We start from the raw sequence: 26,414 nt of genomic DNA, 5'->3' as shown, positions 1-26,414 counted from the left end.
GTGTTCTGTGTGTCATTGTTGCTTTGTATTCAGATGATTTTGTTGAAATAAGAGTGTAGGAGAACAATATTGCATTTTAGGTAAGCAAAAAAATTGTTCTGAAATTATTAAATGCTAAACTACCTTGATATCGTTAATAATTAATGGTCGACGCAGCTAAAGGATACGAAGCCACTATAACAGTGTGCCTGTTAAGCGAGTGTGTTCTCCGGCTGGTTTGTCTGTTTATCAGAGTGAATAACACGAGTTTTCGGGAGAAAAAGCTCTGCCACCTCAGACTTACTAGCTCACTTTCTCATGAAAACGCTGTAAAGTCCTTTGTAAAGATCTCACTGAAGATAAAGTTGGAGCGTTCTTACGATGGCGTTGAGTTAATGGAGATGAGATATCCAAACCCTGTTTTCAAATGGGTAAAAACACTTTTCTCAAGAAATATATATTAGTGGTAACATAAGACGAGTAAAACATTTCCCCAGATAGGAAAAAACTTAGTGGCAACCTGCATAAATTGCTAATACCGAAAATCTGAGTTGTGCGTGCAGCGTGTATGTGGTAGCAACGCGACAAATTGGTTGCACTCCTATTTTATTGTATATTTGTGTCTGGATCAGAGGCATGATCCAGAGTTTGGTTCTGAAATATACAGGGGCTCAGCATTAAGACATTAGCAATAATGAAAGAACTCACTGTTATTATTAATATTCAAAATTATGGGATATCAATGACAACGGTGAGAGGGTTTGTTCCTAGATTCTCATACCATATGTTTGTTGACACCATCATTATTCTTTCATGTTAAACATTATACTGGTTTAGTTTTTACAATATTGGAGTATATAACTTCATATCTTGGTTCACTGAAATTCTGATTTCAAACAAAATAGAAAGTGGCTGCACTGATCAGAGCAGCTCTGTTATATAGAGATATTTTCCCCCTCTCTATCATTGAGCTAGAGAAACAGGCAAAACAGTCGTAATAACTGTTTGCGAATTATTATAAAACATCTGAAAATAACAGTTTTCTCTTACAAGGAAATTGAGTATTTTTCAACCACTTCTCAAGTACTCGTCAACAAAACAAGTGGCTTCTGAATAGGCGTGAGACAGATTGCGGTATGGAGAAGCCTATTTTTCTATATTTGTTGTTTGAAAATGTAGAAAATATGGTTCAGGATCGTCGCTCTGGAGAACTATTCTGTAAGTAAGTGGATGTTGTGTTTTGTCTATGTAGAGTATCAGAAACACACGTTTCTGATACTCTACATAGTGAGAGGCCGTTCACTGTGCTACAGTAGGAAAAAAGGGAGCTAATTACATTTATGTTAGAAAGGTATGCAGTTATCATCCATGCCATCACCATGAAGGTCACGATGGAAGGCAAAACACACCAGGCGAATGTACGGAGGGTGGATTAAAAAAGGCGTTCCATAAGTAAGGTCGCCGCTAGATGTAGCTACCGTTACAACCTTCTAGCACGCTTACAATTGCGTTGGTGTAGGTGGTTGTCCATTGGTAATAACCATCTCGTGTGGGTGGGGCAAAACCCTGTCATTTTAGCTGCCAAACGAGGGGTTTCTACAACGCAATGAATAGAGCCAAGCGCGAGCGTGTTCCACTTTAAAACCATTAATCAAATCAGAACCGGGAATTTAAAGGTGACATTTAATATTTTTGTACGCATTACTAGATGGCAAATTGACGTAAAGATTTAGGACAAACGGAGTAAATGAACGCCTTTAAAGACAAAAAATTGACTGAATATTTGGGTGACCTGCGCTGTTGAGTCAGTTGGCCTTGCTCTATCTGGGTTCTGATTCAATTGAAGTGCTGTTGTCTATCCTTCCGAATTTTAAGTGCATGATTCAAACAACAACAGAGAAATAAACCACGTATCGAAACAAGTGCATTTCAAGTTTGATAATCCCCCCCCCCCCTCACACACATACACTGTGGGACTCCTTAGCGCAGTACGTTAGGATGATGACAGTGGTGGAAAGAACCGAATTCGAATTCTGTCTAGAATGCGAGATCCTTTATAAGGGCTTTACAACTGAAAGGAAGTTATTCCATAGTGAGAGCAATTTTTTTTTTTTTTACTTCTGGGAATTCGAGTTGTTGTTTTTTTTTTCCCTACAAAACAGACACGCCGTCCAGCGGAACATTAATAGACATAGTACGCTATCGAGACAAGATAAAACTGTTTTATCATTGTCGATATTGGATTCACAATCAGCCAGATTACCTTACTGAGAGACTATTGAGCCCAATGCGTAAGTGTATGAGTGGATGGAATAAGATAGGATCAGTTATTTATCTTTTTTTTATGTGATTCCTACTCATGAAAAGTTGTAAGCCTTTAGTACATTTGTACAGTGAGTGGGCTAAGGATATTTTCTATTTTTATTTCTTCTTCGTCCTCCTTTCCAGGCTTATAGGCCAAGTGGACTGTTCCGGACTCAATTCCATCTTTTTAAGGGTCTTCCTCTGCATCGGATACCTTTTGGGTGGTAATTAAGAATTTCTTTAGGTATTCTGTTTGTATTCATTCTCGGTATGTGTGCTTTCCATTTTTCTTTATAGAAAATCACTGTTTCATTTAGGGAGTTTGTAATTCCAAGTTTATTTCTGAATTCGCTGCTATTCATTTTGTCCATTATTTTGACTCCTTCAGTTCTGCGCAGAAATTTCATTTCGGATGATTCAATTCTTCTTTCATCTGCCTTTTTTATTGTCCATATCTCACTGCCATAAAGTAAAGTAGGTTTAGCTACTGCATTGTAGATTCTTATTCGTGTGTGCTTCTGTACATAATTGAGTTTAAAAATTTTATTTCTAATGCCTGTTACTTTTAAAAAGTTTGATAGCTTTGGTTCTATATCTGCTTCATTTTCACATAACAATAAAAATTAAAAATTAAGAAATTTTAATTTTAATTTATTAATTTTATAATTTTATGCCTTTTTTTAAAATTTATTTTTACATATTCCAGAAACCTTGCTCTGCAGATCGAACGTGAACTTTTTCAAGCCACTTCAGGCCTCCAGTAATGACTAAGAGTTATCGACATAACTATTAGGCGTTAATCTCACAAATCGTGATCTCCGTATGCATTTAATATCAACTTGAAAACTCGAACGTCAGTAAAAATGTGCAATTAAAATATAATTAATTTTTTTTCCCCAAATAGCTGCTATATAAAACTTTTAGCGCGGGACGTATGATACCATGGCAATAGTTACTCCTTGACATCGATAGTACGTTAACTAGAAAAATAAAATAAAGAAATGAAAATGTTATTTTGAATAATAATGGAACCGTATTGGGTTTCACTGAACAATTATACGGATATAAACAGATGAACAGTGCAATATGTAGAAATTTATTCCAGAAAGAAGAATAAAACTAACATAATATTTGACAATTTATGAACCTTTTAATTCCCTTTTAATTCCTGCATATGAAAAAAATATCGAAATAGTTTTGGCTCAAGTTGCCGAAAACTTTATAGATCATTGACTACCATCCAATACGTTTCCCAGCCTCATAGCAAATGCGATTAACCAAGCGTATCCTCATGTAACATCGGCTCTTTTCTCTCCTCCGCTATCCTCTTGCCAAACATCCACAGCCGCATTTGGATCATGTTCAATGCAAGCAACACTACAACTCCCACCTCTATTATTATCTTCTCACTTTCGGAAAAAAAAAAAAGACAAGACAGAGAGAGACTAGGAGACGAAGAAGACAATGAAGAAAAAAAAAAGTGGCCGGTTTACGAGAAAATTGCTGGCACCACCCCAAATCGACGGAAATGAACCTTGAACAGACGCATCTACGGCTTAGTACGCGAGACGGCTAAGAGGTGGGTGGGTGGAGAAAGAACAAGGGATGAGGTGTACTGAAGGGTCTGTTACCAATATATCGCGCTGTCTGTCTTCTAAAGCGGGATTGTGAAGATCACTCACCCGAAGGTTGTTTCGGTGGGGATTAAACACGAACTGTGCACATAAAGGTGCTATTGAGACGATGACGTACGCTGTGGGGAGGGGATGAGAATGACAACCGCAAGCTACCGATAGCGCCATAACAGGGAGAACTCACCGCGGTGTTTGAAGAAATCGTATGATTCTAAGACGCTTTTCAAACGTCGGCTGCGCGCTCTTTGAACCCGATCTTCTGTTTACCCTTTTACTTAGAAACACGGGAAGTCTCTGAATGCCGCTTTAAAGCTAAAATATCGGGCACGAAGATCCCATTTTTCCGAGATGGCACTTTCCTCATTCTTCTATAAAATGAATAGGAAAGCATACATTTACGTTACCATAGACACGCAGAAGAACCATGTAGCCTTTCTTCTATACACTTGCGTTACCATGGAAACGCAAGAGAATCATGTAACTTTCTTTTCCTATACACTTACGTTATTATGGAAACGGAAAAGAACCATGTAACTTTCTTTTTCTACACATTCATGTTACCATGGAAATAAAAAAGAACTATGTAACTTTTTTTTTCAGTTACGTTGCTATGGAAACGGAAAAGAACCATGTAACTTTCTTTTTCTACACATTCATGTTACTATGGAAATAAAAAAGAACTATGTAACTTTTTTTTCAGTTACGTTACTATGGAAACGGAAAGAACCATGTAACTTTATTTTTTTATGGTCTTTTTTTGTCATTTACGATAACTATAGAACGCAACTAGAGAAACAAACAGACGTCAAGGGAACTTAAGTTCACCTCCCTCGCTCTTCTGTATTTACGATAAGGTCCGTTTATCTTGCAGCAGCACGTTTTGCGATCGCTATTTGAAACCGGAGGAAATTTAACTTTTACAGTTGTTTAGTAGAATCACTTTAGTGCTGACAGCTTGGAAACGAGATATAACGAATGGGCTGGCACTCATTCACGCAGAAAGGATAAAAAAAAAGTACTAGAATGTGAAAAAAAAAAAAATCTCGAGAAACCATCCGATTATTTTTATTTATTTATTTATTTTTATGTTTGACGCGAGTATATAACGCGGTAAATGGACTTTAATATTATACGAAGACTTATGAAAAACAAATCATAAGATATTCAAATAATATTTATTTATTTATTTTTTTTTTCTTGGGCAGTTAATAATATTGATAACACTTAAGATAACAATATAACATCATTATTAGACACCATTTAAGCTTTTATTAAGCTAATCCGTATACAGTACGTTAGAAATTGTCTGCAACGAAAGATGTTAAAGGCTATGTAAAGACATAGTAGAAAGAAGTTATGACAAATCATCCCCCGATGTCACGCTAGCCAATACAGTTGTTTGTAGTGTTTTAAGTTTTTAACAAAAACTGGAAAATCGGAGATTCTAAGAAGATAAGGACGGCCTTTCCTACGAATCTTCAAGGAAATTGGTGACAGATCATCTATGAATCACTAGGGATGACCTTCGCAAGGTGTAGCCAGTGGCGGATTCGTGTTTTTGTTTTGATGTGTATGTGTGTGGTGGCAGGGGAAATTGATAAGCCGTTATTAGTTTTTAAGTATTTTCTTTATTAATATAATTTACATAAATTTGAATTAATAAATTTATTTTAAACGTTCATTTCATATTATGATTCAAAAATATCGAAATTAGATTTACTCTGATCTACTTGCTAAAAGCGGACGGTCAGTGCTTAGACTGAAAGCACGTGATTTGTTTTCGCTAGAACCAGCGAAACCATATCATAGAACATTACAAACAACGTACTTATTTCATTTACTCACAATTTGGAAAATTTCAGCAGCAAAGAACTAAATAAAAAAGAACACAATTCATCGACGATATCTGGTCATCCGACAACTTAAATATGCACTGATTGATCGGCATAAACAAAATCTGTTATTACCATGGAAATATGGCAGTATAATGTCACATCTTAGTCAACAAACAAACGAAACTTGCATATATCAAAGTTTCAATCTACTTCTGGTTGCAGCCAATGCAACCGATTAGGATTTCCAAGCTCACAAAGCCCTAGAAATACCATCCGTATTGCCTTTCTTTTTATAGGCGTTCGGTATTAACATCAGCACTGTCGAATGTTTCCTATGGAGGTTGCCAGGTCACGGTCTTTTCTAACTCCAATCAGTAAACAGAAAGAATAAGATATTTTCCCTCTTCGGTACCTTCTCATTTTTTTTTTAAATTGTGCCAGCTAGACAGAAGAACTTTCAATAGACTTTTGTCGGAGGTCACCTGCTTTTGTTTCTTCAAAAAGAGATCAACCGGACAGTGAACAAGTGCTGGCAAATATTTCACTTTCTACGTGGTCTTAGCTGTATTGAAATATGAAAGATCTCTTACCACTGTCTCTGTATGACCCTAAACAACTCAAACCCCCTTCCCCCTCCTAAAAAAAATCTGACCTGAAATGTCGACTTTTTATTGACGGAAGATGTCAAACAAAGTACGAGAGGTCATTACAAAGTCCAGCTATTTCTAGATCCTCTGTCTGATGGAAAGGTTGTGCGATGCCGATAGGGGGAGTAGTGAAGACGATCATAAAAAATAACTTTTTTTTTTGTTTGTTTGTTTGGACCTCGTAGGTGTAATTGCCAATTTTGGCTGAGCTGATCTACAAGTGGCGTAGTGAGCAAGAACTACAATTTTAGAATTGCTGACGTTTCAGAAGTTTTTTAAACTCCATCTTTTAACGACGAAAGAAAGAAAGAAGCAGTGACAACAATAACAAACAACTCACAAAAAAAAAGTCTCCGAAGAAAAAGATGAAAGGGAAAAATATGCGAACGGATTCTTCCAGCAAGTAAGTTGTCTGTTCTTAAAACGGCTTCCACTGACTGGAGACGACCCGTCTGACTATGCGAGGGGAGGGGGGGGAGAACAAAGCTCGGGTCATCTAATTCGGGTCACAAAATGCTCGTAGGTGTCTTGTTTTGTCGTGTGACTATAATAGAAATCCCCGTTCTTCATTCCGTGGTAAGGGTTAAATATAATTATCTGCACTAGGAATTTATCTTCATCAGTGACGAGGAGGCAAACCTCTTTTTCTATCTCCCTCTCTTTCTTTCTCTCTCTCTCTCTCTCTCTCTCTTCCTCCCCTGCTTTTCCCCCATTGTTATTCCCCTGACTAAGGCTTCTAATTCTCTTACTTTTGTTTCTCAATGCATTGTTTTTGCACGCTGCGAAGCTAATAGTAACAGAACGTCTTTTTAAGGATGTGCAGTCTTCTCGTGAGTCGCTAATTTATCTGCTCTTGCTACGTTTTAACGAGTCTTGATATCTATAAGGGATCCTACAAATATATGAAACTCAAGTTTAATTGAGATTATGCGGTCTGTTATTTTATGTAAGCGGATATTTATATTTGGCAATTCGTAAATGTACTTGGAGGGTCGTGAGCGATCAAGTGCCCGTTGGAACAACCACTGATGATGAATTCATAAATGATTCTTGATCCCGGATTTGTGCCTTTTTGGCTAGCAAATCACGAACCAGCTGCTGATATTATAATGTCCCTCTTGCTGTCTTTTTATTATTCTAGTGACAAGTATAAAATAATTTTTGTTATTTTACTGCGCATTCTGTACTGTTTCCAGAAAACTCTAAAAATGTACTTCAAGTATGAGGAAAGTATTCGGAAAAAGTACTTGTTTGTTGCACGTAATAATAAAGTAAAAAGTTCTAAAATGTACTTCAAGCGCGGACAAAGTATTTTGTTGCACGTAATAATACAGTAGAAAACTGAAATGTATCTATAGTACGAACAAAGTATTTGGAAAAGAGTTAGGTTTGTTGCACGTTCTACGGTTTTTACAGTAAAAGCTCTAAAATGTACTTCGAGTACAAACAGAGTATTTGAGAAAAGGTACTTCTTAAACGTTCCATTCTGTAAAATAATTTATTTTCTGTTCTAATACAGAAAATAAATTCTAAAATGTACTTCGAATACTAACAAAGTATTTGAAAAAAGTTCTTTGTTACGAGTTCTAATACTGTTAATAATCTTCAGTACTTGTAGTACAGTTAGGCGAGTATTTTACCAATTTACCTGAAGTACTTCAAGTACTTTAGATAACGTGGCAGGTATGTTAACAAATGTAAGATTCATTTTAATATTGTCTTTAATCTCCGGATATTCAATAAATAGAATGATAAACTGATTCATTCAGAATTGGCGAATACTAAAAGACACTTGAAGTACTAATGACACTTTTAAAAGACACTTTTAAATACTTTAAAACGTTTCAGTGGATAATCGAAATTATTTTCAGTAATTCGGTTGACTTTAAGCATATTTCAAATATTATCTGAATTACTTAATGAAGGTGTCGTATATCCAGTAATTTCCAATAGCAATTATAAGTACTTTGGAAAACGTATTGGTTTTCAAAATTACTTCAAGTATCAAGTGAGAATAAGATGAAAGTACGAATTCATCTGCCTTTATTTCAAATAGTGCATATTTCTGAGAATCCCTGAGAAACATGTGCAATATTCCCTCTAATTTTTACCCGCCCATGTACGCTTGAAAGAGAATGTTGTGTAGAAATCCAGTCTCGGACTCACTGTATGCGCTAATGTAATATTTCTCATACTGATGTCTTTTTGACCCATGTGCGCACAGTCTAAAGGGAACATTGGTATATATATTTCCCCGTTTTGGATTTATAAACGAAAGCTATTTTAATAATAATTTTACACATTAATACAGAAATAACTCTCGTAAAAAAAATAGTAACAAATGCTGGAGACTATTTTACCAACTGTTTACAATCGATAGTGAATTTAAAATACGATTATAGTGCGATGTATTTGGACTTCAAAATTAAATACATTAATAAAATCTAAACTTAAATAAAACTCAAAACACACAATAAAGGATGTTTATCTGCTTTATCGTATACGAAAAGAAAAAACTATTCTTTCTTCAGTCAGTTTAATTTTTTGTTATAACTAATACCCTCTATGCTTATCAGCTATCAGCAGCACGTTCCACGCGTATAAGGCTACAACGCGAATCAAAGGTCCAATCAATAATGATTCGTTTAACGGTATGAAATGAAAGATCTCTTACCACTGATATTTGATAGTTGCTGGGTTAGCTGCTGGTTACGCCCATCTATTTGACAAACGTATAGAATGTCCTAAGGAATCAGATGAAGGCACCGAAATAAAAATAATAATAACAAAAGTAATAAGTAAATAAATAAAGGTACCGGTTAGTCCCTTTACAGAGCTTGCGTCACCTAAGGGCTGAGGTTACATGTTTTAATAATGTCTGTCCGTGATGCAATGTGATAGAACACAAAAACATAATTGATGCCAAAACCTTAGATAATGGCCTCTGGTAAAAGTCGCTCTTGAAGAGGTCAGGTGATCGGGTTAAGGGGATGGGTCTTTAACCTGTTATAAAACAAATCCTAATTTCCATCCTTGTCCAAGTTACTTCTTCCATTAATGTCTGGGTACCTTTCGTCATGACACATGATACTATCTACTAGTTACGAAGTATAAACAATGAAAATCATATAGTCTAAATCCAATGAAATATCAAGACAATACAAAAGGGAAAAAAAAAAAGCTTCCGATCAAATATTGTAAAACCTACTTGGGTATTCGATTAGCAAGAGATAACACGAAAAGACAATTGCCATAATGTGACTATCGAAATTTCAACTGAACAAGATGTACAACCCTACATCTGAAGTTACTGAAATAGTCTGGATTAAAAAAAAAAAAAAAAAAAAAAAAAAATGAAAGCACACTCAGAATGTACAGTCATTGTATTCGATGCCTGTCATCATCACTGAATTTTCCTAGGAGGAAGCGATATGTGGAAGAAATGTAATATAAAATAGGGTTATAGGAGGATAAAAAAAAGGGGAGAAAATTTGGAAGATTTGAAAGAAAGGGGGGACTAAAAGTTTCTTTTGGACTAGTAGAAGTAATTCTTCCATCCTTTTATATTGTTTTCCTCTTTCTCTCCTCGCTGGTAATTGCGTGTGTTCTCTGGCCGATTTGTCTGTTTTGCGAGATGAAAAACTTGAGTTTCTGGAAGGAAGAAGCTCTTTCCAAATCTATGTGAGACCGGCTAATTCTTCTTCAACTCTAAAGCTCTGCGAGTTCTTCGTTTCCTAGACTTCGAATGCAGGTCTTTCCAATCATATATGGCTATGTAGAGTGTCAATTCATAATCAACAGAACGGTAAGAAGAATTAAGAAACTGGACATGACGCAGGTTAAAAATAAATGTACAACAGATTGGAAAAATGAAAAAAAAAATCCTATGTAGTAAAATAAAACCAGAAAATATGAGTAGAACCAAACAAATACTAGATAGAATAGAGAGAAAAATGGGGGAAAATGGGACACAGGATGGAGAGAGAAAGAGAGAGAGAGAGAGAGAGAGAGAGAGAGAGAGACATGCTATGCATCACACTGCAAGCAAAATAAAGAATGAAGATATAAAAAAGAAACAAAAGTATTGGATATGGGGAAAGAAATTTTAAAATTAAAATTGAGTTGAGAAGGACATATTGCACGGATGAACAGCGATAGATGGAAGAAGACAATCACCCAGTGCCATCCATATGAAAGAAGGTGAATGCTTGGACTACCAGAAAGATGGAAGGATGACCTTGAAGATGGTCTTCTTCATCCAACAGATTTAAATCTGTGTTGATTTTTGTGTATTTCCCCAATTACATCCTTTAACTACAAAACCATTAACAATTATTAAGATATAGCATTAGGCAGGGAAATTCTATTTTCCTTAGTTTGACAGAAATGTCTACAATGTTAACGTATGAACCAGCAGTCTTTTTGCCGTGAAGAAAATAGTTATCATCACCACTTTGCCACTGCTGTCATGGAAAAGACGGATTAGCTTCCAGTGTGTGTGTGTGTGTTTACTGGAATAGACGACTACTATCACAGCTGAGGTATGACTACGAATGCTTTATCTCAGACAGCAAATATCAGTTGATTGTTTTCTTTGGCAAAAGAATCGAGTCTTTTTCTTTCTTTCTTGCTGTTGTATGTTTAAGTCTTTCGCTTGACAGGTTATTTAGGTCTTTTAGTGTTTATTTCAGTTTAAGTCGAACATGTACTCTGTAGCGATATTTAGATAACGAAGCATTCAAGTTTTGTATGTTTTAAAGCTGAATAAAGAAAGAACTAAGAAAACAACAAAAAAAAGTGAATAGAGCAGTTTTTCTTTGTTATTATTTAGTCTGTAGATTTTTAGTTATTTTATGTGTCACTGGATGTTAATCGCCAGTGACACGTTTAATTCTCAATTAAGATCAAAACAATAATTTGATTTTTGTTTTTACAGTGAAGTCTTCTGCCTTGATACTTTAATAGTAGCCTAATCAAATCATCTCTCTTTAATTCTATAAAAAAAATCTAGAATAAAAGGAAAGATAGTTATAGTTTCGTATCTTTAATAGCCAGAATTATTGGCCAGGAGTCTCGTGGAAATTTTTTTTTTTAGTTAAAAATATTCCTCGGCATCCTACATGCCCACTGTTACAACTGTACATGCCGTGGAATCCATTTATACAGTCACAGATGTAACACCTTTTCCAAATTGACGTATCGCATTCTGTACTATTCAGGATAGCTTATACTGTGTATATACAGCTCAGCTTCTTCATTGATTATATATATATGTGATCACCGCAGCTAGTGATGCATATTTTTTGACAACTTTCATGTGCAAATCATTTCAATGAAAAATTTCAGACAAATCTAGCTACTATAATCAATTACCTGAACTTTACTATAAGTAAACTGCGACTGATATAAAGTGGAAACTTAAGTTAGGTATGAGCAAAGCCTGATTGATCGAGTGACTACCGTACTGCTCGCTAATCAAGAAGCTCTGGGTTCGAATCTTACCGAAGTCATTGATTTTTCAAACGTTTTTAAGTAGTACATGAATGTCATCGTCGAGTGTGAGATTACCACCCACTTGATGGAGGTCTGAAGTAGCTTACAAAAGTTCTACAGTGTATGTTTGTTTTCTAGAGCATTCTAGATTATAACGTGCTATAGGTTTACTACCTTTTGTGGGTGGAATGCATCTAAAAAATAATAAATATCCCGTGGGTCATTCCGCTTCAGGAAACTCCTGTTACTCCACTCCCGCCACTCCGTACGGTCTTTATACATTATTAAAATAGCTTTGTTAAATAAGACGGATGTTACACTAGCGTCCATGAAATACACAAGTGAAAATGTTTCTATGCAATGTACAAGCAAAGTCATGCGTATGCGAAATGTGCAAGTAAAATCATGCTTATGCGAAATATGCAAGTCACCTACGAATTGTACAAGTAGTCACCTGCGAAACGTACAAGTAAAGTCATGCTTATGTGAAATAAGCAAATAAAGTCACCTACGAAATGTACGTCATGCTTCTGCGATATGTACAAAAAAAGTCATGCTTCTGAGAATTGTACAAGTAATCATTTGTGAAAGGAAGTAAAATATCTTCAAGAATGAAAATACAAATAGATAATGATGTGTTTGCAATAGTCTACTGTCGTTTTCCCCTTGATAATATAACGAGTGCCAGCGCGCTAATATGCATTGAAAAAAAAAATTCTAAAAATCACCCATCGAGTTGTGGACTAAGATCCTAATTGCGGGGAGGGTAATGAGCCTATCAGTACGCCCACTTATTTTAATTTACTTATTTATAAATAACGTGAATGAGTTCCTTTCTCACGAATTATTTGCTTTAGTAAAGAACCCATCACATGCCCTGGGAGGTCCCGGCTCACAGCTCAAACAATGGGCCAATACACTTATTATAGTAAGGCACTTCCGAAGAAAGGACATAGAATGGCTTGTGCACGATAAAGCGGCGTGACTTAACAATAATTGCTAACAATTAGAACGAATCGTGTCATGTTGAGTAGCCACCATTGTCTAGTTTTGCAGTCGAGAGTCGTATCTCGGAAAAACCAAACAAACAAGCAAACCAAACTTGGCGTTTTTACAGGCGAAGGTCAAGCGTTCGAGGAAGTCCAACTAAATTTCTTTGTCGTTAACAGTTTCCAGCTATCTATCATTATTTATTAATCCGATTCTTTACCCGCAATACAACGTTGTTATCTGGATGATCTGTGAATTTCGGACCAGAATGTTAATAGCGCGATTAATGAGCATACTGGAAACATATATAAATATAATAAGGCACATATTAACTCACATACATTTAATTTATTACTTGACAGGTTGTCATTCTTTTTGGGGAAAAAAGAAAGAAAAAACACCAGGCATTCTTACTTAACACTGTGTAATAGATGCGCGAACAGAACACGTTCGGTCTCAAACAGGAAATTCAGAACCAGAACGAGTATTTAAGGAATGTTTTGATTGAGTGAAGGGAAAGCAGTTTTAGGTAAAGATAAATACTCTGGTTGTTTAATAAAGATTGCACAATGGATAGTAAGAGTTTCTCCCAAACGGGACATTTTTCATCGCGCAATTTTCTTCCATAACAATAGGTTACAGAGTTAGGTAATTAGAACACGTTTCCTGAGTTTTTGCTGTCCTGCAACAATCTATTTTATCCACGTATTCACACACACACACACACACACACACACACACACACACACACACACACACACACACACACACACAATGATTAATGAGAAGTTGATGCACATCTAATGTCAGAAGACTATAAGTCATTTAGTGACGTTACGTTTCCATGACAACAGTATGTTCTACTTGAGTATACCAAGTAACAGATATATTATGTATATCATATGGTAGACTCTGGGGAACCAGAATTGTATAGACGGAAAAACACAAATATGCATATATCTGCAGAAGGGAATTGTTTGATTTGTGTCCTTCCAAACTACGATATTTCTCGTTATTGCAGTGCATTTATCAATTTTTATTCGCCTGTTGTTGGCCATGCATTGGTGGCTCACAACCATGCAATTACATCTTATTGAGCCAATAGCAGTTAAAAGACATGAACAGCCAAATGAGATAGAAACAATCGATGTAGCAATAATAGATTGCTGGCTTATAAGCGTAATTGCTTAAGCTTAATCTAAAACAATGATAAGTAACATCTGACCAATTCTTCAAGTGTCGTCATTACTTTTTTTCTGGACATACAGGCTGGCCTATCCTGATATTATCTTCAAGGTTTTCGTGAATATTTTGTAAACACTGGAACCAATCGAAAAATAATTGCTTTTGCTGGGGTGACATCTGTGTATGTTTTCCTGGTAATTGCATAAGGTTGCAATGGTGATTTTTCAAGATTAATATAAAAAAAATGATCAGCCTTAATTCAGTCTTTGCTATCGCAATTTCTGTAAACATCTTGTACAACAAAGAGACATAATAAAATTTAAAAAAATAATAATAATAACGTGGTGCTGTTGTGACATGTCTAAACATTAAAATAGTACCCCCTGTATTATACACTACGTATATACAGCGGGTTATCAAAATAATGGAAACACCTAAATTTTTTTTTTTTTATTAATAAGCTGTAGGCCCATCTTGAATTCGACATGGTATAGACTGATACAAGTCATGTACATAACATGATGGAATTTGGAACCATTATTCCTCAAAATATGTCGCAAGTGTGCTAGTGATGTTGCAGGCGGAAAATGTGATAGAACCGATTGGATGCAATGCCTTGTCCGTTTTCATACCTTGTCATAATCTTCGAAACTGTGGCCTGTGATACACTTATTATTTCCGCCGTTTTGGTTACGGCAGCTCCTATACGTCGCACTTCATTTTGTAGGTCACTGAGGTCTGACATGTACAACAGCTAACTCAGCATCGACTATGTCAATGCTGTGTGATAGCCGATTGTCTCTGTGATTTGCATATGCCGGACCTCAGTAACTCAAGACAGACAAGGCGTTGTCTCCGATCACTGGTAGAGTTGGGACATATTTTGCAGGAAGAATGGTCCCAAATTCCATTATCTTACGTACATGACTTGTATCAGTCTATATCACTTCGAATTCAAGATGGGCCAACAGCTTATTAATAAAAAAATCTCCAAAATATTTGTAGGTGTTTCCATTATTTTGATAACCTTTGTATTTCATCATAGATTTTTATATAATTTCACATTCTAACCTAAGCAGCTCAAGAAAAAAAAATCGTATTTTCCTTAATGAGGCAAGACCTTGTTTCATATATCAAGAAGAACACAAAGCGCTGTTTCAATAGTTAATTACTCCAGGATATAATCACGAGCGGTCTTTATTTCCCAAATTATGGTTAAGAAAAGCTCATCGTCATGTCTTTCACCAACATCACACCACACATTCATGACTCCATTTTTTTATATCTTCTGTGGCCTTCCTTTCTTGGTGGGAATCGAAGCACAGCTCGTGCTACTGGTGCCACCAGTTGTTACGTCCGTGCCTGCTTGTTCATCCTCTCTTCATTTTAATCCCCATTCCCATCAATTCTCGTGCCGTATACAAGTACGAAGACCCCCCCCCCGTCTGTTGAGTCTACCAGAAGGCCGTAGGCTATCAAAACCATTATCATATTGTTAATTACACCAAATTACCAGGGGGGATATCATTCCCTCTCTCCTTACCCCCTTTTTCTTGATGCTTTCTCCTCGATTGCAGGCGCTCTGTCTCCATCCATGCCGAAAGGCATATTTGACGACTACCCTCCTACACGAAATGCCTCAAAGGTCAGTCTGGCGAGAGAATTCTTCACATCTGCGGTAGCTATTGGGTTTCTCTTTTGAGTGGCGAAGATGAGGTGAGAATGAATGGCGTGCGCACTCACACACTCATACACACAGCCAATTGAGATGCCAGTTTTATTTTGTACTGACCTATGACGTGGGAAGGTAAAGAAAAGGATAAAATAAGGCAGATGGAGAGTAAGAATGAACAAATGATTTGCAGTTGAGAGATGTAGCAGAAATCGATGCGTAAATATTATTTGAAGCTTCTTTTTTTTTTTTTTTTGATGACCTTTTATTATAACGTATTTTATTATTCTGATCATTTTAAGGTTTAATACCATAGCGTTATATTATTATTATATTGCGACTAATACCAGTTATATATTAAGTTGTAATATTATTATATTGCAACTAAATATAACGTTATATTAAGTTGTAATAAAGGTGTATATTGTGTTTTCAGAATTCTAGAAAATATTTTTAAAATATTTAAATGTTTGTTTATATTTTATAAATAATATATAAATTACGTTATAATTTCAAAAGAAAAATAAATTATATTGTGAAATCGGTTAAAACGTATATAATTAGTATGCATGACATCGCTTCTGTGTCACACACGTTCTCAAACAAAACTTTTCTGTACACCTAGTAGTTCTTTATAGTAAGTAATATTATGATAGCAAATGTTTAAGTCAACCACCTTTTATGAGAATTCTAAAAAAAATAGTAGTATTATTTAAAATTCTTAAAAGAACTGGGAGATGGACTGAGTCCTTGACTCTTTATCCCGTCATCTGAATGAAGAAAATCTGTGTGTGGATGGGGTGTTACTGAGCTAATAGCTCTAGTCATGGCTGGGTAACGGCAATAGCCGAGCCTCAGTTAAAACTTCATTGGCTACAGCATTGCCATTTGTTACCCTGGAAGTCCTAAAAAGGACTTATCCTACCCGTCATTTTCATCCTATTATTTAAAGTCCTTATCCTTATAAGGACTGGCTTAGAGGGGCGATGCAAGAATGCTTTCATCTTCCCCATTATCTGTAGAGGACAGTGTAGGGATAAGGTGTTATTGAGCTGTTAAAGCTCTGATCATAGCAGGAGAGTAACAGCAGAGCCTCAGTTAGAACTTCATTGGCTACAGCATTGCCATTCCATTTTACCCTCCCAGGGTTTCATCCATTACTCACATACCTTCTCAACCACATTAATCCCTCATTCAAAGCCTTTTGTTATAAATTATTTGTAATAAAATGATACAAAATACTTAAAAGTGCGTTTAATTATTTCCAGGATTTTTTAAATTATCTCAACATATTTTATATTTTTATTTTATTTCCGAAATAAAATATAAATCACATCGTAATTTCATAAGAAAAATAAAATAATTTACATTGCTAAACCGTGTAAAATTTGCAAAATTAGTACGCATGACGTCACTTCTATTTCAAATAAAACATATTGTAGAGCTGTATAATAAGACATATACGTTCAGAATCATTTGCAAAATTAAACTGTTTGCGTAAAATTTAAAAACTATCTAAATTGTCCGTATTATCTAATTAAACACTTTCATCGCCACCTGATACATTCCGGAAATGGGCATCCAATCTTTTTTTTATTTAGGTTAAGTTGGTTACGTATAGCTGCAAACCTTTTCTTTAAAATTATTCATATTTGAAGAGCATCTAATATGAAAGACTTTAATAAACTCCCACATAACTATTGTGATTGTTAATGGCATGATCGACTAAACCTAACTTACGGAATTGAATAAACTTGATATAATCATTATGTTCTTGTCTTCTGACTTCAGCATACTTTCTGGTTTGGCCAAAATAACTAAAAAAAATAGACTTTAAAAAATACTTAAAAAAATAAATAAATTTTTTAAAATTTACTTTTTTTAAAAAAAATACTATGTTGCAGAAACAGCAATCATCGGCTACGAGTTGCTCACTCTAGTGGTGAAATGCTGTAATACTAACCGACTATCTCCTGTTTTATTCAACAAGTGCAGAGAGTTTTGGTGTGTTACAATATTTACCACAATGATGTGGTTAGGAAAGAATGCAGCATTCAGGAAGTACTAGATCGAAGGGAAACCATCGATGTCAGAATGTCTATAATTAACTGCCCACCTTCTTCTTGTCCAAGTGCGAAAATATATTATTATTAATCGGTTATCGTGAACTTTTTCTATAGCAGTAGTGGGTAATTACTGTCTGCAAAGTAGCGTGAGATCCAAAACTAGAACAATTTTAGCGTGGAAACGTTGTGACGACCACAAACACTTCAAATAACGCGGTAAAAGGGGTTGAAAGGGAAGGAACTTCAACTAAATAGCGAAATGAAACGTATTACTGCGTTCTGCATATTTTTTCTCTGTGTCAGTTTATTATGGAGAGAAAGAGTTTTTAATAAAACTCTTATTCTCTTTCTCGTAATATCTTTGATACATTAAAGCTGTCGGCCACCTTGCTTGCGGTCGATTGCTTTAGATTTGAGATGTTGGTGGGGCTGGAAAAATGCTGATATAAGGTCTGACAATAAAGTAACAAGACTGATTTTATTACTAATAACATGACAACGCTGGATCAATGCTGGAATGGGATTTTAACTAATTACTGAAGTAATTAGGTAATTATTTTTATATTCTATAGAAGAGTTTTGATAAAATATTTCGTAACAAAAGTTTTACGAAATATTAATAAAACAGAAGTTTAAGTTGTATGCTTGTATGTGACGGGATATCAGTGTTAAATGATCAAAGGCCGATTGATGCAATCAAGACTATATTAGAGATTAAAAACCGGAAGAAGATGTGCAGTTATTTGTCAAATTAGAGATTTTCAAATGACAAAACGATTTCAAGAAAGCTGTTAATATAAAAAAGCATAATTGATGTGTCTAGTGTGGTCTGTAGTAACAACGCTCTTTTTTTATTGGAATGACCCAGGTTCGAATGTTGTCGAGGAGGGAAACACCTTTATAAGGGCCTTTCATCTGAAGTAAGTCAGCTTACAGAAGTGATAGAGTTTTTAATCCCGGAAACTTCAATTTTTTTCCTGCTGCAGAACACATAAAAAGGACTACAAAATGCAACATTGCAAAAAATGGGGCTAAAAATTATCTCATATCTCATCACCAAAAATATGATTTATAAGAAGACGAATTTCTTGCATAACAAGTCATTGAGTCTAACAAAGAAAGATGGGAATGGATGAATACATCTTCATCCGGGCACTCTACTGGTTGAAATTTCGTTGGTATCACATTTTAAACCTGTTCGCACAAATGAAACAAAAGAAAAAAACATGTAATCACTAAAACCTGTCCTATCCCATACTGATGCATCAATGGCGATAGTTTTTTTTTTCTTGAAAAGAAGTAGCCGAACAACTGCCTAACTTTTTTTTCTCTGTCTGTAGTGTCTCCTCCTTCCTTAATGAGTAGTAACTTGTTATCTCACCAGTCACTACGAAGAAAACACATCCATTGTATTACGTTAAGTGTTTGCCTTTTATCTGATGCTTCCTTATAAGATCTCTTCGAACAACTCTGCCACTGATTCGCAGAGTTGGCAATATCACCGGCGCAAGAGTAAATAACGTCCTTGAAGAATGCTTATGCACTTCCTTTGGCAACCCCCCCCCCTCTTCTGCCATGTTACTATAAAAAAAATGGAGTGATATAAGATTCGTATGAGATAATGATGTGACTTATATAAGACTTAATAACACACATGTACTGATTTGAGAATAAGAACTCAATTGAGATTGAAATTATTATTTGGAGGGAAGAGATTCAAATATATCTTGACTAAACTAGTTGGAATGTGTACAGTCTACGATATTCTGGGTTTCTATCTGGCTTCTGAGGATAACCTAATAGTTGCAAACATTGTATTTAGAAAGACTCCTGCGGAAACTACTTTTGTAATTTGAGATTCAAATGTATATAGTTTTTCGTAATTTGTAGTAATTATATAATAATAATAATATTATTATTATATGACGCCTCCATAGTCTCTTTACTACTCGCATGAGATCACTCTATAACCAATCAATACATTGGTACCGTGGATGGACTAAAGTTCAGATAACTCTTTTCCCTAACTCCGGAAACTAAACCTAACTTTTGAAACCTTTAGGCCTATAATAATCAACAGTAATCTCACACTCGGCGATAAAAAATAATCTAATTTAAAAAAAAAAGGAATAATACAGTCACCTTCTAGGTCTTAATAACTTTTTTAAGTAACAATACCTGGGCAACTCCATAAGCTTTCACGATAGTGTAGACATCGGTTTCATTACTTGGCTGGGAATATGGAGACTTTCTCCTTACCTTTTCATATGATTTAAAGTATGTTGAAATGTTGAAGTAGAATTCCTTAATCTGAATATGATCGCATATATATATATGTTTTAAGTAATACAATCAGTTTATAATTACAATGCAAAGGAGTGTTTCAAAATAGTGACAATTCTTCTTTGTAAAGTTGACATCGCTTTTCGGTTTCATTGACATGAGCTTAATGCACAAAAAGAGTGTTGAACTGTTCAAGCATCGAGGAAGAGTGTTGGCCGTTCAAAGCTGCGTTCATGCCAAATGTTTTGAATACTTTAAAGGAAAGAACTCTGGCGATTTTTGCATTTCAGCAAAATCAGAAAGAGCAGCATCAGCACTCAATACACGAACAATCAGCTTTATATGCAACCGAAAAAAATAGTTTTTTTCTGTCTTTTTTTTACCTACTTGAGAGCCATACAAGAGAAAAACTTTTAAAAATATTTTATGAAATTTTAAAGAAAAAACTTTCTTGAAAATATTTTATGGAATTTTCAAGAAAAAGCTTTTTTGGAAAAGTGTTATGGAACTTTCAAGAAAAATCTTTTTTGAAAAAAATGTTATGGAACTTTCAAGAAAAAATTTTTTGAAAAAATATTTTATGGAACTTTCAAGAAAAACCTTTTTTGAAAAAATGTTACCGAATTTTTAAAAACGTTTTCGGAAAATTTTTTATGGAATTTTCAAGAAAAAATTTTTTGAAAAAAATGTTATGGAACTTTCAAGAAAAAAATGTTTTGAAAAATTTTTACGGAACTTTCTAGAAAAAGCTTTTTCTTTTTTTTAGATTATCCAATGCATATTATTAGTTCTATATTTTATATTGAACATACAAAGACATTTTTTTTTGTTTATTGCAGCAAAGTTTTTTTAGCTTCCGGATTTCTACTTACAGATGCTATACTTTATATCAAGCCATCAACAGTAATAAATTTTGTTTACTGTCGGGTCTAAATTTCCTTCATCACGGCAATTCTCTGTCTCTCCGTACCTTTCTGCCAAATGTCTCGTATCAGCAGACAGGTGCCGGAAACCAGATGACACAATCTTTTAGACGCGTACACTGTTGCAAGAATTCTCTAACATCCCCTCTTTACGACTGTTATCAGTGTCGCGATCAGCATGCGACGAAGAAAAAAAGTTGTGGAGGTGGATCGAAATCTGAGTCAAACGGAAATTACCCTTAAATGAGTTTGACGAATCTGTGTTCTTAGAATGTCAAGCCCCGATGTGTTTGTCATTCTGTTTGCATGCACACAGAATTGCAAAAGTCTGTACTGTTACGCAATGTCTGATTAAGAAGTCTGTTCGCGTGACATTTGATGGTAATACGACTGTTGGCCCCTTTTGTTGTTTCGGAAGTTGGCTTAACAGTAGGTTAAAGAAAAGAAGGGGAAAAACTTGTTAAATACATCAGTGACATTGCATCTGTAGTTTGATTTATTATGTTCTTTTAATTATGCTGGACATGCGTCCATTTGGGGTTTCCATAACTAGTTGTATAACACCAAAAAGATCTTTGCAAGATACATATGAATGCAGATGGTAAGGCCATCTGGTGGTGTGCACTCTTCAGGCTGTTTTTCTTCTCAAAAGGAAAAACCCTTCACTATTCCTTTACTCCTAGGCCTTGACATTCCAATTTCTATTTCATTTCCGAGTTTTTATGTCAAAAACAGCGAAAATATGGAGGCAAAAAGTGGCCCATACTTCCCATTCACATTCTTTTGTTTATGAGATTAAAAATGTAAGTTAATGCATTATGCTTATTAATACTGTTCTCCTTTTGGTTATAATATGTGCATTTAAAGTATAGATGGTCTAGTAAAAGGAGTCTCCATAACTAAGTCGGTATCGAAGCTGTTCTTTGAATGGAGAGAGAGAGAGAGAGAGAGAGAGAGAGAGAGAGAGAGAGAGAGAGAGTTAGGTTCGAATCCAATTTACAACGCGGACCTTATAAGGGTTACTTTCAATTGAAGGTGTCAGCTGTTTTCATACGCAGATGGTACTGTTTTTTTTTTTTTCTTCCCGTAAAACAGATAAATCTATCAGAAGAAAACATGCAATTAATGGACACAATACTCAGAACTTATAGCATTTATTGCTTCCGTTGTATTTCATGAATACCCAAATGAGATATATCAGGACAAACAGTTACTATCCACTGACCATTTTTCTCCCACAAAAGTTCTAAATTCTAAACCTGTAGTACATTAAGATACTGGATTGAGTAAGGATTTATTATTTTTTAAAATTTTAGTTTTAAATATTTTATTTATTTTTTACATAATCCGAAACCCTACTATGCAGACCAAACACGAAACGTTTTTCCAAGCCACTTCAAGCCTCCAATAAGCGAGGCAGTGGTCTCACACCAGGGGACGAAATTCATCTCGTACAGTCACAAATCCATGCCTAAGCCGGGATTCGAACCATAGGCTGTTGGTTGGAGAGCAGTGCGTTAATCACAAGGCTAACCATGCAGGAAAGCAAAAGGAAATAAATATATTGTTTATTACAATAGTATGCTAAATAATATACTAAACGTGCACCAAGATCTCTCTCTATCTATCTAGCTTTGCTTGAAATATTAGTATAACAGAATCGGCATCTAGATTTGGCAAACATAGCAAATTGTGTGAGATACCGAAACTGCTGAGAGCGACGTGTAAAATATCACACAACTATCTAATTCAATATTTGCATGGTATAATAAGTCCTGATCATAATGCATAAAGGTTACGTGTTTCTTATATACACGCTTATGCAAAGTAAATAGAATATTGACACTAAATTATTACTGATGAGATCCCAGTTTGCTTGTTAAAATACACAATACTGATCTTCGAGTTTCCCATATTTTTCTTTTGTATAAGTGTTATTTTAGAGATTTGCTGACTTGTCAACACTGTTTTGAACCTGTATATTCTCCTGGAAGATCCAGAAGATGTATCGTATATGCTTGTCAGAAATTATGCTATTTGAGTAGTAAAATAATACTAATATCGAATAGTTCGTTTTCCTTATTGTTACCATCGTGTTGCTTTCTGTAAAAAAATTTAAAAACAAATATTTTTTTCGAAACACTCACTTACCTGTTTGTTTTTATTTTTCCTGTCAGTCTTTGCTTGGAGATTCGATAGGTGGCGTTGCCGAGCTACCAACAGTCAATGCACTTAGCTTTTGGGTTGGTGACATGGTGCGTCCTTCTTCGACTGGTGGTGTGGACGAGATTTTATCTTTAGGGGACTTCTCCCGGGGCGAATCACTAACATCTTCGAAACTTGAACTACTATCAGGTAGTTCGTATCTAGCGTGGGTCCTCATGTGTCTGGTGATCATATCTCTTCTACAAGCAGCATAAGGACATTGTGGGCACTTGTACGGTTTCTCCCCCGTGTGGGTTCTCTGGTGCGTACTCAAATGGTCACTACGACTGAAGACCTGTCCACATACTCGGCACGTGTACGGCTTGATGCCCGTATGGAGACGCATGTGTCGAGTAAGCATGTCACTGCGTGCGAACGATCGCTTACAGACTTCACACACGTAAGCCTTCGTAGTGCTATCGATCTGTCGGCTCCGATGGCGACTAGCGACGTGTTTTGCGAGACGATCGTGTAAAGAAAACATTTGTCCGCAAATCGGACACACGTAGGCCATTTCCGAACCGGGAGCGACTTCTTCCACTACCGGAGCTACCTCGCTACTGTACCGGGAAAGAGGATTGTCTGGACCGAAGGGAGCTTCCATTTTCGGAAACATGATCGCACGAGCACCCATCCCTGCTCTTAAGGCAGGGATGTCGAAAGGGGTGAACGGAAGCCGATGTTGTTCTCCACTGAAGGTCACCGGAGATAAAGGAATGCCTGGGGTGAAACGTTTATCTGTGGTAGCGGTTGGTTGCGGACTGCCCGATTTAAAAGAAAGGTCCAAAGGTGAGTCTTGAGGTGATTGGTCCGAATCCAGACTTCCTTCTCGCTTTACACTGGGCAGGCGTAGAGACCCTTGGCGTAAGACAGCGCCTTGAACAGGTAACTGAGTCGGTTGACGAGGGGGAGGTGGGGGCATGATAACCGAAGATTCAGTTGCACCCTCTAACCACTGCTGAAGATCACTGTCCGAATGACTGCGACGTCTGTAAAGTTCGGGGAGAAATTTCGTGTGGAGAAAAGTTTCGAATCCGGGACCCACAGTAGATACGGGAGCTAAGGAAGCTACTGGAGAGGTAGACAGAACTTTGATCGTCTCTGCCATAGTTCTTTGTTGAGTCATCTCGTCCCACACGGGACCGAAAAATCCGTGGGATCCGAAACGTCCTCCAGTCCTGGAAGCAAGGGTTCGGCAGTGGTGACAGTCACATATAGGAAAAGGGGGGAAAGAACTCCCCATTGTTGGCATTTTGGTTCTGGTAGCTCCGTTTCCCATAATGATTGGAGAGTGAGGTGTCATCTGATGTCCAAGAGAGGAAGCAAGAGTTGGAAAGTCTCTGTGTGGTGGAGATGAGTGAGTGGGAGAAAAGATATCGGAAAGTTCACCACTTGAGGGCGCTTGAGGTTCCACATTGAAGGGGTCGTCTAAGCACTCCTCTTCTAGACTGGGACTGAGATTCTGTTCATGGACGTCACTTTCTTCTCTGCTTCCACCTGCTCCGGAAGCGGTATCTGAGGCTGGTGGGGTGAACAATCCCATGGCTCCTTCTGTAGGAGATCCTTCTTCATCTCCTTCTTCTGTTATCCTCTGAAAAAGCGATTTCCGTCCAGAAGACTCGAGTTTAAAGACTCCCTCGATGGGACTAGACATCTCAGATGATGACGGAGTTGGCGTGCGACATAACGGTGACCGCGGCGACCTCTGGCGATGAAGAAGTTCTAACTTATCTGTGGTAGGCGGCATCGTTTTAGTGTTCGAGATTTCTTCCTCTTCTTCTTCTTGTTCTTCTTCGGATTCAACTCGATCGATGTCTTCGAGTCCGAGTTTAGTTTGGACGGAAAAACTCACGTACGAATCCACTGACAGTTGTTTTAGAGGTGGTTTATGTGCTCGAATCTTGGGACGTGAAGGTTCCAATATCCTTTGAATACCTTCTGCAGGTTCTTCTTTTATAGCGGGAGTGGATTCTCTTGGACTTTGAGGAGCGGTGTCCTCTGATCCGCTTTCGACACTTCGACGTTCGATCTGCGTGGTTAGTTTGTCAAGTACTGCATTAAGTCTTTTGCGCTTTCGCGTATTTTCAGCAAGTTCGGCCGATTTTTTACTATCTTCTTCATTACTGCTGGTCATGGTGGAGGTGCTATCAGCCATAATACACAGGCCTCATGTCAGGTGGAATGGGCAGCTGCTGAAACCAGCAGCGAATGGCTAACATTCAGACGGTTGAATTTAAGGATAATAGAGTCAATGGTGCGAAAAAATCACGTGGTTGAGCAATCCTTTAGTGGCGCTGTAGACGGCTAATTGGGTTCTACCTGAAATAGTTAAAAAAAAAAAAAAGATTATCTGTTAGTCAAAGTGTGGATTGAACATGAATGCTTATTTATTAGCTCTAACGAGATCTGATTTGGTGCTGGATCCAGAGGGAAAGATAATATAAGGACAATGTTCTTCTCAATCAGAATACTTCAAATAGCAAAAAAGAAACCGATTAGTTTCAAAATTATAACGGAAATCAAAATTTTGAAATAAAATACATACTAAAAATTCGTAATATTGGTTAACAGCATTTCCGTTATAAGACTAACTCTGGATTCACCACTCATCAGGGAAACAAAAAGGTATTCAGACTGATTCTATTGCTCTTGTTTCTCTGTTAGCGTTTGCGCACATAAGGTTATATTTTTATAAGTTTAATAACACCTTTGATACCTACACTTTTCATCGACGTCAACATTCTGACACTGTTCGTGTAGGGAGTAAATGGCACCAGTGGGATGTTTTTCTTACAATTAGCGCCCCAATAATTTTATCTAGCAACACGTGCAAAAAACTTCCAGTGAGCTTTTAGATAGCTTTAAAATGATCTCTTATACAACTCCCTCAAGGCTCCAATAAACGTATTGGAGCCTTGAGGGAGTTGTTCGGGGCTCATTTAGGTCGGAAAAAAGCAAAAAACAAACCGATACCGTTTGTGCACCAAAACACACAACCCACATTCAACAAAGAATATACAAAATGACGAAGACAAGTTTAAGTTCCAAGCACGTGACGAAGAATCACATGCTTGGAACTTAGAACCTCATGCGCAGTTGTTTACATCAATGGAGGCAATCTCTGTGCTTAAAAAATAAAAACTTCTCCTTCTTCTCATCAAAGATTAGGTATTTGCCTGTTACGTCTTCACTAGTCTT

General features: G+C 36.4%; 1 protein-coding gene across 1 annotated transcript in view; it reads right to left on the bottom strand.

Annotated features, from left to right (window-relative positions):
* The window catches only part of klu (zinc finger protein klumpfuss), a 46,807-nt gene extending 21,279 nt beyond the window's left edge, over positions 1–25,528 (bottom strand). Inside the window, exon 1 of the mRNA XM_090413583.1 lies at positions 23,163–25,528. Within this exon, the coding sequence (XP_090269709.1) occupies positions 23,185–25,371 (2,187 nt within the window). The 5' untranslated portion in view covers positions 25,372–25,528 and the 3' untranslated portion in view covers positions 23,163–23,184. The remainder of the gene's footprint in view (positions 1–23,162) is intronic.
* Between the last annotated feature and the right edge of the window lie 886 nt (positions 25,529–26,414).

Source organism: Typopeltis vanoorti, chromosome 2 (assembly GCF_054136105.1).
Source record: "Typopeltis vanoorti isolate ZY-2024b chromosome 2, IOZ_Tvanoo_1.0, whole genome shotgun sequence".
NCBI lineage: Eukaryota > Metazoa > Arthropoda > Arachnida > Uropygi > Thelyphonidae > Typopeltis > Typopeltis vanoorti.
This window is presented reverse-complemented; position numbering and strand designations above follow the sequence as displayed.